The sequence below is a fragment of the Aphelocoma coerulescens genome, chromosome 2, assembly GCF_041296385.1.
Source record: "Aphelocoma coerulescens isolate FSJ_1873_10779 chromosome 2, UR_Acoe_1.0, whole genome shotgun sequence".
Taxonomy (NCBI): Eukaryota; Metazoa; Chordata; class Aves; order Passeriformes; family Corvidae; genus Aphelocoma; species Aphelocoma coerulescens.
This window is the reverse complement of record NC_091015.1, coordinates 7601440-7615552: the sequence shown is the minus strand read 5'-3', so window position 1 is coordinate 7615552 and position 14113 is coordinate 7601440. Positions and strand designations below refer to the sequence as shown.

Below are 14113 nucleotides of genomic sequence, written 5' to 3'. Positions count from 1 at the left end.
GGAGCACCTCCCAGGTACCAGCACTGGCCCCATACCTTCAGCCTCCCCCACCAAACATTTTTCCCCCTTGCAAACAGCAGACTCCACTGCTCTTCCCATGGGAACATCCCATGTACCATTTCTCGTTCACTCAATTCTTTTCCTTCCCACCCTTCATAGATGCAGCATTTGTTTGGCTTGAGCTCATAAGCAGAGCTTGGATGGGTTTATAAGCTCTATGCCTGAACCCATAGACAATTACAAACATGGCTGGCTGCCTGGCTTTGTTAATTAGCTACCAGCAATGCCTCATTTTTCCCTCTGCGGTTTCCTTCTGAATTAGTAGGGCACTGCTCATTAGTTCTCTTCCTCTTTGGGATGCCACAGTTGAACATTATGGCAACCAGATATGCCAGTTAGCTGAGAGTATAAGCTTGATTTGTTTGGACAATAAAAAAATACTAGCTGCATTTAGGTAATTAAGCAAAATAACAGCAAAGCTATTTTGTACTGATGCAATCTGCTCTTCCCCAGCCCAGTGCTCCAATTTCTTGTTTCCTAATCTGCTGGAAACAAAGATTGGAGTAAGTGTCCTCAATCATTTCTTGGTTTTGCTTTGAGGTATTAAATTTCTCTTCCTCTGAATCTCATTTGGTCAAATGGGTGTCAGCTGATGGGACAACACCCTGGCACTGACAAAGTGCAGCAAGTCAGCAGTGCCAGTTTGGGCTCAATTCAACCAGAAATAGCACTTCCAGGAACTTGATGCTTGCTTAATATCTTAATACAAAATAACAGCAGTAGCAACCAGGGTGGTAAAATAATGCTTTATTCCATGAATGAACAAACACTACCATGCCACATCCTAAAGTTCTTTCTACAAAAGATTGTGGACAGAGCAGATTTTTACATTTCTCAGTTCAAGTTCATTTCAGGCTCTCGAGCCTGTTCAGCGTAGCAAAATCTGGACACGCAGCATTCTCGTGGTCTATTTGGCATTTTGCCAGATAAAGCAGATTTACACTGTAGTTCTTGTTCACACAATGTCGATGCACTGTAAATTAAAGGAGATAATCCCAACCAAACTAGGTAATTTCCGTGGTTTATCAATATATCTTTTCATGATGGTCAAAGTACAACCAACGTTCAAAGCTTAAAATAAAGGTAAGAAAAAAGACACACTAAAGAACACAATGGAAACATCATCATTGCTGTCAGGATGTGAGTTTACCCACAGTACTATGTAAAAAGTAGAAACCAGCATTGACATTCAAGCTGTTAAAACAAGAAAAGAAATTACATTAATTGTTATATTTCCAAGCTAGTACTTCTAAGGAGTCCTGATCAGCAAAGAAGTGTTACCGCATGCATGTCGAACACAAGACTAATATTGGATTGGGGATCTGACAAAGAGCTGACTTACATTCCTTTATATACAACAAAATGAAATATACAGTATTAATACTGGCTGTACATTTGGTCAGAATATTTTACAAGGAGCGACACTGTCAAAATTCTTATGACACAGTACGTGGAAGTGAATGGAGGTTGGATTCCTTTCTGAGAGCTGAATGTTTTCACAAGAAGTTTTAGAAGTTGCTTTCCATTGCTAAAATGAACAGTTAGACATTTAAAAGCAAAAAATCCTCCTTTTTTTTTTTTTTTTTTTTTCTTTTATGGTTGTCAAAACTAGTGTGAACAGAAGAGATAATTAAATGAGTTTGGAATATGCTAATCATTGACCTGGAATAAAACTAAGCCACAGACAGCATGTGCAATAAATCTCTGCACATTGTCTCTGTTTAAATGGCTTTATAAGATGATCTGTGAGGTCTCTGGTACAAATTCCTGTACCATAGCCTCACCTAGCTGTTCCCCAACAGGTTGCCAGCCATTTGTTCCAGCACTAAAGGAAGAGAAAGAATAATCATGACTGTCGCATATTTTTCTTCATCACAATAAAAAATATCTCAATGTAAGCTGATTTAGCTTATTTATGTGCATATTTTTCAAGGCTGCCAAAGAAAATACTCAATCTTGCTGGCAAGAGCTATTTTGGGAACTCAAGAGTGAGTTTTTCTTTATTCCAATAGATTTTTTAATATCTGGGTAGCTCAAGTCCCATTGCCTCATTAGACCCCTGAGGTCTAAAGTGAGTTGGTTAATTCATTGTATGTTTTTTCCCCATCCAGAACAAGCTGAGAAGCTAATAAGGTAAGCATGAGGCCCAATGAACAACAGAAGTAAAAGCCATACAGAATTAACAAAATAATTACAAGAAGGTAAAGATAGGTGTAACTATAGTGATATTTCGCACAATTGAATTTGTGTATCCCGTAGCAATGACAAACCTCTTGAAGGTGGAAAAGAGCAGGCAAGTGTATGAATCTGTATCCTTTAAAATAATTGTGCTATAATCTTCTCCATGTATTAGGTTAGACTTTTTTTTTCTGACACAGTGTGATGCTAACTATGGTAACCTTAATGTGGATGATGGATTTCACTGCTACTGCTTGACTGCTTGAATGCAAAGAGATATTAAATCTTCCAGTCCTCAAAGTGGTTTCTTGGGATGTTCATTCAAGTTCAATGTCTTACCACTTTCACTCTAGAAGTCATTTTGTGGCAAACAAAAAAAAAAAAAAAAAGAAAGAAAGGAAAAAAAAGGGAAAAAACCCCAAAACAACAGAAGAAAAAGAAGATGTTGGTTGTGATGGATTTATTTCAGACAGCAGTTTCTGCTGAGTTCACCATGCTTAATGTTCTTCCATTTAGGAAGGAGTTGCTGTCAAGTAAAGCAGAGGAGCTGCTTTCAGTTTGTTTTTTTTTTTTTTTTTTTTAAATACATGCTAACAACATCTCTTTCTTCAGGAAAATGATCCAGTTGCATATTGTCAGAGAGATCTGCCTTGTGCTTAGCACGGACAAGTAGGGTTAATCATCATCCTCCTCCTCTTTCAGTGGCGCTAGTGGCAGCTTGTCCGGAACTTGGAAACACTCCACAAAGAAGTTGACAATGGACTGGTACAAGTGCTGCTCAAATGCTGCATTGCTGAAGTAATGGCTTTGATCAGGGTAAATCTGCAAAAAACAGGTAAATACACACCTTTTAGAGTCTCAGGACTGATCACCCACACCTGCAGCTTGAGCTGCAAACCCACTGCCTCTCCCCAGCATCATAGGGCTTCCCATGGATGCGTGTGAGGCCCGGGGTAATTTGGGCACCTCAGTGCTCTGAGTGCAGACTTGCATCTTCCCTCACAAGGAACTTTTTTGGATGGGAGGATTTTCCATTTAATTCCGTTCTGAACAGGCTCAGTCTAAGAAGAACCAGCCCACACTTTCCTTGGGAAAACCAAAAAACCACGCAGTTCTGGAGAGAAATGGCATTAGGTCATCCTGACTAAAATGAGGGCTTTAAAGCAAAAATGTCATTAAGTAAAAAAAAATTAATAAATCTTGCTGGAGAAGTAATTAAACAAAAAAAAAAAAAGGAAGCTAGAAATGAAATAGCTTAAACCCAACTTTTCATTTAAATGGAGCAGGTAACTTGAAGACATGCAAGAGGATCATAACGGGTTGTCTAGGCAGGGGTGCTAGGGTGGGTTCATTTTGAAAGATTTAATGACTTGGACATAGAGCATTCAGCAAAACAGAGATATAATTTGGTGGAAAGTGGAACTTTCTAGACCAGAGTATGCCATTCACAGTGGGATGTCAGATTTAAGTGACATTTATCTTCGTAACTTTTCTGGTTGATTTAATTCAGAGCCCTGTTTCCCCTGAAATTCATCCTGAATTTGTTCTGTTGTTCCCAAAGGAAGTCAACAGGAAGAAATTCCTTAGGGATATGTCTCTCACATAATTTACTGTAATTCAATAATTGTTCTACAACTGTCCAGACCAAAATAGTGATATCACATAAGCATGGGACTAATAGAAACATGTTATATGCTGGTGCTACTTCTACTGCCAGGCTGAGTTTGCTAGTGGCTTTTTAAAGCTTGTTTCATAACAGCAGTTTGAGTTCAAACTGGGAAATAACTGTTCAAATAGGAAAAAAAGAAACATATACTGTACCTGCAAGCTGTAATTAGCCTTTGCCCTAATTAGGTGTGTGATAAGGTCCGTAGTATGCTGAAAATGGATTTTTTCTGTAAAAACAGATTGAAATCATTAAAGAGGCAAATTTAATTAACAAAAATCAAAGCTATCACAAACACATAATGAGCTCAAATGATGGGCTAACTCACCATCAGCAGTAGCATGAATGATCAAAAATGTCTGTTCCTTTAGTAATGAGACTCTGTGTGATAATTTGCTGATCTGTGAAGGTAAAGGTTGTAATAAGATTAAAAAACTTGCTAGAAATGAGCAGTTTATATGGAGGCAATAGAAGCACTTATTTCCATTTAATACTTTATCACCAGGATAACAAGCAGACACCAGCACAGCATATTGTCCTGGCTACTTATATAAATCTAGAGATAAAATAGACCCCCATCCTGTGCTGGCAGGGCAGTGTCAGCAGCAGGAAAATGTCAGAGATCCTCATCTGTTCTGGTAATGTTCACTAAAAGCTTGACCTGCAGATCATGGAGAAGAACAAAGTGAATTTCCAGTGAGTAAGAAAGTGTGCCCAGGTGCCTATGCCTAAGAACTCTTCATGGATCTGGAATGACTTTGGTGTGGTTTGAAAGCCAACCTCAATGAGTTTGATAGCTTGGGGGAGGATCTGATATGAAATTCAAGTGTCCACTTCTGAGACGGCCTTTACCCCCAGATGTCTTTCAGATGCACGGGGGAAAATAAATACAAACTATTTCTAAAAGGACACAAAAGAGTTTGCATTAATGTAGAGATTATGAGTACAATGAACTCGGAGTTTAGGTAGCCAGGCTAAATCTCGCCTTGTGAAGACACAGGGTGATACCTGCTTTCTCTGTGAGAACAGTGGCAGACCTTTGCTGCCTTCACATCTTCTGGCTGGAGACAAGGCCTAGAAGCTGAAAAAGGTTTAGTCTATAACAAATTTTGTTTGTGTGACTGTTCTTTATCAGGTTTTGCCTGCAAGTAGTTGCAGCACAGGATCCAACTGATCCCATCACATGCATTTAACAACGTCTTTGTTAACTGATGCTGTGTCTCCTTTCCTATGTCCTGATCAGTTCTGGCACAGAGTTCTGCCTACCTGAAATACCACGAAGTTTGAGAAAATCAAGCTGAGTTTTACTTGAGTTTGTTTATCTCAGAGAGAACCAAAGTTACAAGACCATTGGCAGGAACTTTCAGGAGGTCGTGACACCGTGTTGTCTTGGGCACATCTGAGTCACTCAGCTCTTTCAATCTCTAGAACTGTATTTACCCAATTTAGAGAGGCAGACATGAGAGCTAATCAATAAAAACTTTATCCATGATTACTATTAAGACAAGAAAAGCAGTAAGCAGGCTGAAGGACACCTTCAGAGCTTCACTAGTAAGTCCCCCTTGCATAACTTTGCTTCCTCCTCAAAGGAGAACACGTGGAGGGAGAGTTAAGACCCAGTTCACATTTTAGCAGGGAAATGCAGTGTCCATGCACTTACATCATAAGCTTTGTTATCAATCCCGTTCAAGCCCAAGTATCTTTCAGAAAAGGCTGAAGCTTGAAGAGAAAAAAAGAAAATATCACTTTCAGTCATAAGTGAGCACACTGGTGCTTCTGAGTCAAATATTGCAAATGCTAAAAACCATCTTATTTTCTAACATGGCCTTACTTACAGAAGATGCATTTCTAAAAGTTTTTTGAAATGCACTAAGGATATGTGTGATACCACAGTCTGTCATTGTCACCACGTACTTCTGGTCACTAAAAAGTTCACAGAAAATCCTTTTTTTTAATCTTTGTTAATGCAACTGAGATAGAAGGGCGTTATCATGTTGTGTCCCTTTCCTCCTTTCAGCTGGGGCCTTCTCCATCAGCAGCAAGTTCCCTTTGGTCTCAGGGATAACTGTACAGCTCCTGAAGTCTGGCTGAACACCACTGACTTCCATGGCAGTCCCCTGATTTTCACTGGCATTAAGTGCAAAGGGGACTCCCATCCCTGAGAGCAAGGACCACCATGTGCAGTGTAGTGCTATGGTCAGAGCCAGGATGGGCCAGGTAGACTGGACCACAGCTTGCCTGGATGGGTGGTTCAGGCAAGAAGGAAGCATGTTCAAGGCAGTGGGGCTGGTTGGTGGCAAAGACTGGAGGAGTTTAAAGACAATTCTCCTTTATTTAAGAGGAGTAGTAAAGTGATTTGATTCCTCTGACCACCATGGCTGGTCCCAGTGGTGCCAGCAAAATTGCTTGAGTTGGGTAAAAGGGTTTATGGCTAGTCCTAAAAAGACACAGAATATAAACTAAGAAGGATCTTGGGAAAGAAAGATGGCAACTGGGAAAGGATAGGGAAGAAACATCATTTGGTCAGCAGGAGGGTCTGTGGGCTCAGGGATGGGGTTTACCATATAGCCTGAAGTCTGTCACCGGGGAAAGAGCAGCTCCACAGGTGAACACCTGGTTCTCTTCACCGGCTGGAAGCATGTAAGTGCTCAGGTAGCCACCATAATCCTGGAACAGAAAGGGGACAGGGGTGTCAGTGCTCCTGCTGGGAGGCACTGCTGCTTTTGGGTACAGAAACAGGGCAGCTGAGACCTTGCAGCAAATGCTCAGACTTTACAGAGCCTTTACCTCCTTGCCCTGGAAAAACACAAAACAAGGGACATCTCCCTGGCCCTGTGGCTGGCACTCTCCTGAAGGCAGGAGGGTTGTGTGCCCAAGAGTCAGCCTTTTTCATCCCACTTTATGGCTATAGCTCTAACCAGATATGTTACCTCTCCAAAACGTTTACCCCAGTCTTTCTCTATTTAAAATGAGCATCACAATTTCAGTGTCTGCTGCCAGCCTGCTAACAATTCCCTGCAGGGATGCTGCTCTATGTGCAGCTCTCTTCACCCACTCCAAGCCCGTGTCTCCCACAATAAATGATTTCTACTCGCAGTCCCGCTCTCATCTCAAACCCTGAGTACTTTACAGCTGCTGTTTCCCAGCCAGGCACACACAGCAAATCAGCCTCAGAAACCCACAACGTTGTTGTACATGTGAGTTAGATGCACCCATGTTCCCACAGGCTTTAAGAGACAAGGTGAAAATGAAATAAAAGTTTTTTAAGGGAAAAAAAACCCTAATTATCTGACAATGTTTTTTCTGAGCAATAGTCACTTTTTGCACTTGGAAGTTAATTTAAAAGAAGTTATTGATGAAGACATTGGTGAAATGAAAGCTTCCACCTTTAGCATTGCTGAGCAAGGTGCAGCCTATCTCAAAAATAAATGATAACAAAAATGTCACCACTGACATACTCAGTAAATCAGGATTTAGTGCAGCTGTTTAGCCATATCAGCCAACTGGAACAGCACAACGGAGCAATGGAAAAACATTACCTTCCCAAACACACCAACTCTCGTTTTATCAATGAAGTGCTCCTGCAGCATTGTCCTAGAACATGAGAGAGGAAAAGCAATGGATTAAAAATATTTTTCCCTTCGATAGCAAAACCAGTGTGATTTTCATCAGCTTTAAATTAAAGTGGCCCCAGAAAAATTAATAGAATGGTTTGAGTTGAAAGGGACCTTAAAGACCATCCAGTTCTAACCTCTCTGCCATGGGCAGGGACACCTTCCACTAGACCAGAGTGCTTCAAGCCCCATCCAACCTGGCCTTGGACACTTCCAGGGATGGGGCATCCACAGCTTCTCTGGGCAACCTGTTCCAGTTCTCACCCTCAGAGCTAAGAGTTTCTTCCCAATATATAATCTGAACCTGCCCTTTTTCAAGCCCTTTCCCCTTGACACAGACAGTCTAGGAAATCTGGTCCAAGCTGCTTTCACATGAATCTGATTTAATCTTGCAACCTCATTCGTTGGATTTGACCAAGCAATGGCAACAAATAACCTGCACTACCTCTGGAAGCCATAGTAAGCTATTGCAAAGCAATTGCAATACTCTGATAGTGGTTTTAACGTGATTATGTGCAGAATAAATCTAACCATATGACAGGACTTGACATTTAGGGTTTTGCCCTGGTTATTCTGTTTAAAAAGTTTAAGGATTTAAAGATGGATTTTTTTCCAACTACCAGGCACGCAAAATATTAATGTAGGAACAGATATTCAAGCTTACTTGTTTGTAGCTGTATGACTGTACAGAGCTAAAAATAAATGGGCTTTGAACACGTGATGCAGATAAGTGTGCTCTAATTTAGCTCTGTTTAGGGCTTGTTTTTCTCCTTCTGCACTGTGCTGGCATGAGCTCCCTCTCACATGCAGTTGCAATTGTATGACTACACTGTCCCCCTCATCTCCTTGCTCTACCCTAACACATCACAGGACTAATGACAGTCTTGGGTTAATTATTATAATGAATTAATTTCTTCAACAACAGCGCCATTCACCGGACAGCTTCCAACTGGTCCTTCTCTTCCAAAAGGCCCAGCCTCCTCTTGACCTCATGCAGTAACTTGGCGCCCTGGAAGCCGCTGCCACGGCCGTCGAACTTGAGCACGATGGCGTTGTGGGAGCTGACCATGGCGCTCTCCCACGTCACCTCGAACCTCTCCGTGACGATCTGGCTGCCGGGTGTCCCATCTCTGAAACAGAAACGGGCATCAAGAAAAGGCAACGGCACCGAACGCCCTCCCCGGGGCTGTGGGACAGCCCCATGGTGCAGGGTAAGGCAGGACAGGTTTCTGGAAGGGGACACCAGTCTCTGCAAGGATGGCACGCAGGAGGCTGATTGTGTGGGATGGGTTTTGGGGCTGGGTGGAAGCTGCAGGTTGGTTTCTGCCTCCCTCTGTGCACAGCAGCCTCTAAGCTGAGCTTTGAACCCCACCAACAAGCACATCTCTAACTGGTCAGGATTCCTCCCATGAGTAACCAGGGCAGTGATCTATTTTGGGAACTATTTTGGGATCTATTTTGGGATCTATTTATGTGTATCTATTTTCCATATTCCCCAAAGCTCTATTTTATTTTCTCTGAAGTGGTTCTGTCATCACTGCATCACACAAGTACAGAGGGAAAGGACTCTTCTAAAGTGAAAAAAAAAATGGCTTAATAATGCCCAGTTTGGCCCAAAATTGGTGGGAAGGGGGAAGGGGTGGGAAAGACCTCCTCTTCACCCTTCTGCTTAGGGTCTTCACAGGGGAACTGTCTTGAGAAATACAGACCCTGCTTCAGCCAGGCAGCTCGGAATAAACAAGGGAAGATGATGATGACTTTAAGCAATAATTTGGGGCTGGGATTACCGTAGAATCACTGGCATTTTTATCCACTTTTTCTCATTTTTGGGGTTATCAGAGACATCAGGCACTTCACTGCAGGATTTTAATGTGCATGTGACTCCATTCATTTGCATGTATCCAAGCGAGACCCCGGCCCATCCAGCTCCAGAGGCAGCCTAATCAAGTGCCGGGTGCTTGATGAGAACCAATCTTCCTCGAGCACTCCCATAATGAAGCACATTTTCTCCGCAGTAATTTCATGACGTAACGACACGCTCACTGCAGTGGCTTTGTCCTTCATGGAGGGCTGTGCAGGGTGGTACAGGCATTCACCAGGCATTCATCCCTCCTGCATGAGGCTTTTCTCTCTTGGGTGTTCCCTGGCAGGCAGCAAGCGATGCACTGGGATGCAGCCAGGGCCAAACAGGTTCTTGCAAGGTCAGTGAATTCCCTCCTGCAGTTGCTTTTCAAACTCCCAGAAAAGCCCTCAGTAATGTGTATTATTATTATTAAATGTTGCATAAAGAAATACCCACCTGCTCTGCCCACCAGGAGGAAAACCTACCTATCTAATATAAATGCTAACTTTGTGGAGATCTTCAAAGGTTTCCAGCTCTCTCTTTACTGTCACTTCAGGGAACACCAGCACTTACAAGGGAATGATTTCTGCATGAGGGCACCTAAAATTTAAGCTCTAGTAAGGCCACCTGAATTCCACTCTAAAATTACCTCTTAATCGCAAGGTGGGTGCCCTGAGCCCTGGGACAGAAAGTTGAAATACATCTTGTATTCCTCCTTCTCCTGTTTCTGCCCCACAAATGATTGAAGTGTACATGGAACACCTTCACAAAATCCACAATTTACTCTGCAGGATTTCAACAGGGTGCCCTCCTGGGAGCTGAAAACCTTGGCTCAAACATGGGAAAGAAGTTATGTACATCTGGCCTCTCCCAGCTGTGAAGGGAGACGGGGTAGGGACCAATGTGCTGGACTCTGGCATTCCTTGTACAAAACATATCCTAAAAGTTCCTGATCATGGGCAAGGTTTCCATGCTGCCCTGATAACGTGAACAGAAAGAAAGCACAAGCAGGAACTTACACAATCAAAAGCAAAGGGTAGTGCGCCGTGTCCGAAAAGGTTGCTGGCTTTAAGATCTGCATTGGCAATCCTAAGCAAAAAAAAAGAACAAATAACAACATGTCTTTGATGTGGGAATGCTGACACGATTCCAATAGATTTTTCTGGTGTTTTGGCTACAGATGAGTAGGAGCAAAATGGCATTTCTTCAGAGGCAGTGGCATAAAACACCTTAGAAACACAGATGTTGTCAAAACAAAAAAAGACCCATATTGTGATAGCTGAGGTGACAAGAAATGTAAATGGGGAGTACAGTGCAAGCTGCTCAGTCATGCATCACTTTTACAGCATTCAATTAACATCTGTCAATAGCTATAATTTTCCTTTTTTGGCAGCTGGATGAGTGACGCAGACAGAAATCAATATTTCAGGGCAAAAGAGAAGGAGGAAAATTGGCAATGAAAATGGTAATTTAAAACCCAATTAAGTATGGTGGCTGGGGGAGAGAAATAGAATTATTTTGCTATAGTGGTGTGAAGACAGAGGGAGAAACAAGTATTTCAATCCTAACCTCTAAAGGGCTAAATTTTGCTGTAAACAAGAGGCAAAGGTGCTGAAGCCCACATTGTTGTACTGGTACAGAACCAATGTAAAGGGGAGATGTGACCACTGAAGCTTCTTTTAGCTGAATGTCATTTCTATGGGTTTGTATCAGTAGCCAAAACTGCCTCCATACAAACACTCTCTGCATTAAGGACAGCACATTTATTTTAAAAATATTATCTACAATCTAGATTAGCAAAGGCCCAGCAATTAAACTGGTATTAGGAGCATTTTCAGTAGATTAATACACAGATTAGCAGCACGGTTTAAGTGGTTTGCTCTGCAATCGTTGCTTGACACTCTGCCTAATTAGTTATTCCATCTGAATGCTAATAGCTGCAAATTGGATCAATGGCCCAGGGACAGCCAAAAAGGCCATCACTTGACTTTAAATATTACTAAGTGCTACCTGCAGTGTTCCCAAGGCTGCTCAGCCCAAAGCTTTGGAATCACAGGGGGGGCACAGCAGAATGGCCACATGGCTGTGGCCAGTTTGTATTTATTGCACACAAGTATATTTTTGGTTAAATGAGCAGAATTGCAATGGGACCTGCAGTTAAAAAATTTAGTATCAAGCTGAGTTATCCCTAATAAACTGTCAGTCTCCCATGAGCTGGCTTTTGGGGGGAAATATGGGCTCTTTACCCTTCCTTTCCTGTCCATAAACCTGGAAGCACACGTCTGTTCCTGTTATTTTTGTGCACTGGTTTATGTTCCTTATGCCCGTGTGGCAAACAGAACATTTTAGGGCCATTGTTATCCTTTTCAAATGGCAACCATCTCTCAGACCTTGCTCCACATCTTATAACATCTGGAAATGCCTGAAATCAGTAACCTGCCCCCAGCACAGCTCGCTGCTTTCATTTCACTGCCTGTGGCCTGAGAGATTCAGTCCTTCCTGGTATGGAAAACATTATGGGCCACATTTGAACCCAGGGCCTTTGGGGTTTTTTCTAGAGTTGCCACCATACATGCAGGCTGGGATTTTGGGGAGCTGTTGTGCATCTCTGAATATGTGGATTTTCCCCATATAGAGAAACTACAACTACAGAGACAGGCTTACACTTTGGCTGTTTGCCACCAGGCTTTTCTCTCTCTTTGGCAAACGTGTATATATATATGTGGGGAATGATTTTACAAGTACTAGAAACAACACACCAGCTGCAGGTGCAAACTGCTCCAAGCATCTGCTTTCTTTACTCCAGGTGAAATCTCCTTTGTCTTTTCTCATAAGGCTCTTTCTTCTTTTTTCCAACCCTCCCAAATCATATGGCTTTCTCTAAGAATCCTGAGTGACTCCAGTGGGCAGTCAGTGGAGAGTCAACTTCATTCACAGCAGCTCAGATTGTGCAGAGAGGCAGACACATTTGTAGCCAGCAAGAACACACATTAGCCCACTCCAAACTCATTTCAAATGACACACACACACCCAGGGCAAATGCCTCCAACAATAGGGGCACCCCACCGTGTCATTTCCCTGAGTGGCTTTTTCTACACAAAGAAAGTTTTAAGAGGGAAAAAAAACTCCAACCCTATAATTTTGCCTTTCTTCAGCTGAATTCTCATCAAATTCTGCCTCTGTAATAACCTCCTTAATGTAGCACATTCTAGGAGAGTGCTTTGCAAACTGTGTGAGTTTATTGAGAGTCAAAGTAATTTTTCCTCCTGCCAGTCTACCCAGGATGGCTGTATCATTTCACAGCTATAGCAGTGAAAGAGACAAATAAGTGAGAAGAAAGGAGCTACTTACTGTAATCATCTATCTTGATTTCCTTGTATTCTACCTTCGGCATTTGCCTGTCATTTACAGCCAGCTGCACATTTTCATTTACCTCCAGCTCAAAAATTTCTGAAAGAAGAAGGACAAGATCACAAAAAATTTTGGCACAGTTTGTGAAAAAGCATTTTAACATTTTATAGTCACCTTGATATATTTAACACAAGTTTCCTTACAGACGGATTTCCTTCTAGTCCTCATAAATGTCTAATTCAGTTAAGCCTTTGAAACCCCTTCCAAGTTCTCTGCATTGGCAAAAGAGCTGTATTCCTGAAATCAGTGGCATTCAGCTGATTTGCAGGAGGTGGGAATGTGACCTGCTGTGCTGGGACACTACCATGGGTCCCAGTCAGGTATCTACCTGCCATGCAAAGCTAGGTCTCAGATGAGGAGGTCCTCAAGTCTGTATGTGTGTCCAAGTTATACATAATATATAGGAGGGGGAGGAGACTATGGAGGGCTTCAGGCCAAGGTAGTGCTGCTGTGCAAGATAGAATCCATGGGAAGGAAAGCCATGGTAGGAGGAGAGTGGGCAAAACTCATACAAACAAGCAAGGTCAGGTTTTGGAGCAGTCTTGACATTTGGAGTGTTTCAAAAAGTTTTCATTTTGCTTGTGTGTCTTACCCAAGGACTCTCTGGGTCAGAGATAGAGGATCCCTTCCTCCTTCCTGGGATTTAACCTTTATCCTCTCATGCTGGCCATGTGCTCTACCTGCTGAGCCTCTTCTAGAAAAAGCAGCCACCTCCAGCACCAGCAAGAGTAAGTCCTTTCCAGCTGGTAGGGAAAGAGCCTCTCTTTAGGAGGCACTTCAGGCTGTATGTCTTACATGGTGGGAAATGTCTCCATGTGATGGCAAAGATCCTGAGCCCCATGGAGGAAGGATTCAAGGGCTGGGGTGAGTAGATCCTGGTCTGGGGAGTCTATCATCAGTGCTCATTCCCCTGGCATCAGTTTGGGTGTGAAGCAGGGGGATCCAGGGCATTATCTCTGTCACGTGAACCCCAGGAGGGTGTGAGATTTCACACCACATTATGTTTCACTGAATCTAACTTCCCTTTTGAGACACACTGATAAATAAATACGTAACCCCAGAAAGAAACATGTAACCCCAGCTCCTCAAATAACACTTTTGGTACCTGATTATCCTGCTCTCACTGCCCATCTCTGCTGGACAGGCAGGCAAAAACTCGCCCTTCCCAGTTAACACATTTCAGAGACCTTTCAGCAGTAGTATATTGGTTCAGTGAATATTCACCCTGCTTCTGCAAAGCCTGGTTCTTTATCAAAACCACAACCCCCACAAAAGTGTCAAAGCAACAGCCTATTACATTTAGTTAAATATTAAGATTCTCATTTAATTATGGCACACACA

The 14113-nt window shown here is 42.5% G+C and overlaps 1 protein-coding gene across 5 annotated transcripts in view; it reads right to left on the bottom strand.

Annotated features, from left to right (window-relative positions):
* Positions 1-792: 792 nt before the first annotated feature.
* The window catches only part of DPP6 (dipeptidyl peptidase like 6), a 543541-nt gene continuing 530220 nt past the window's right edge, over positions 793-14113 (bottom strand). For all 5 annotated transcript variants that reach the window (XM_069006390.1, XM_069006388.1, XM_069006391.1 and 2 more), the window contains 9 exons: positions 12713-12811; positions 10381-10450; positions 8454-8648; positions 7444-7498; positions 6466-6571; positions 5565-5623; positions 4233-4305; positions 4060-4133; positions 793-3060 (listed from right to left, as the gene is read on the bottom strand). In XM_069006390.1, the coding sequence (XP_068862491.1) occupies positions 2914-3060; positions 4060-4133; positions 4233-4305; positions 5565-5623; positions 6466-6571; positions 7444-7498; positions 8454-8648; positions 10381-10450; positions 12713-12811 (878 nt within the window). In that variant the 3' untranslated portion in view covers positions 793-2913. The remainder of the gene's footprint in view (positions 3061-4059; positions 4134-4232; positions 4306-5564; positions 5624-6465; positions 6572-7443; positions 7499-8453; positions 8649-10380; positions 10451-12712; positions 12812-14113) is intronic.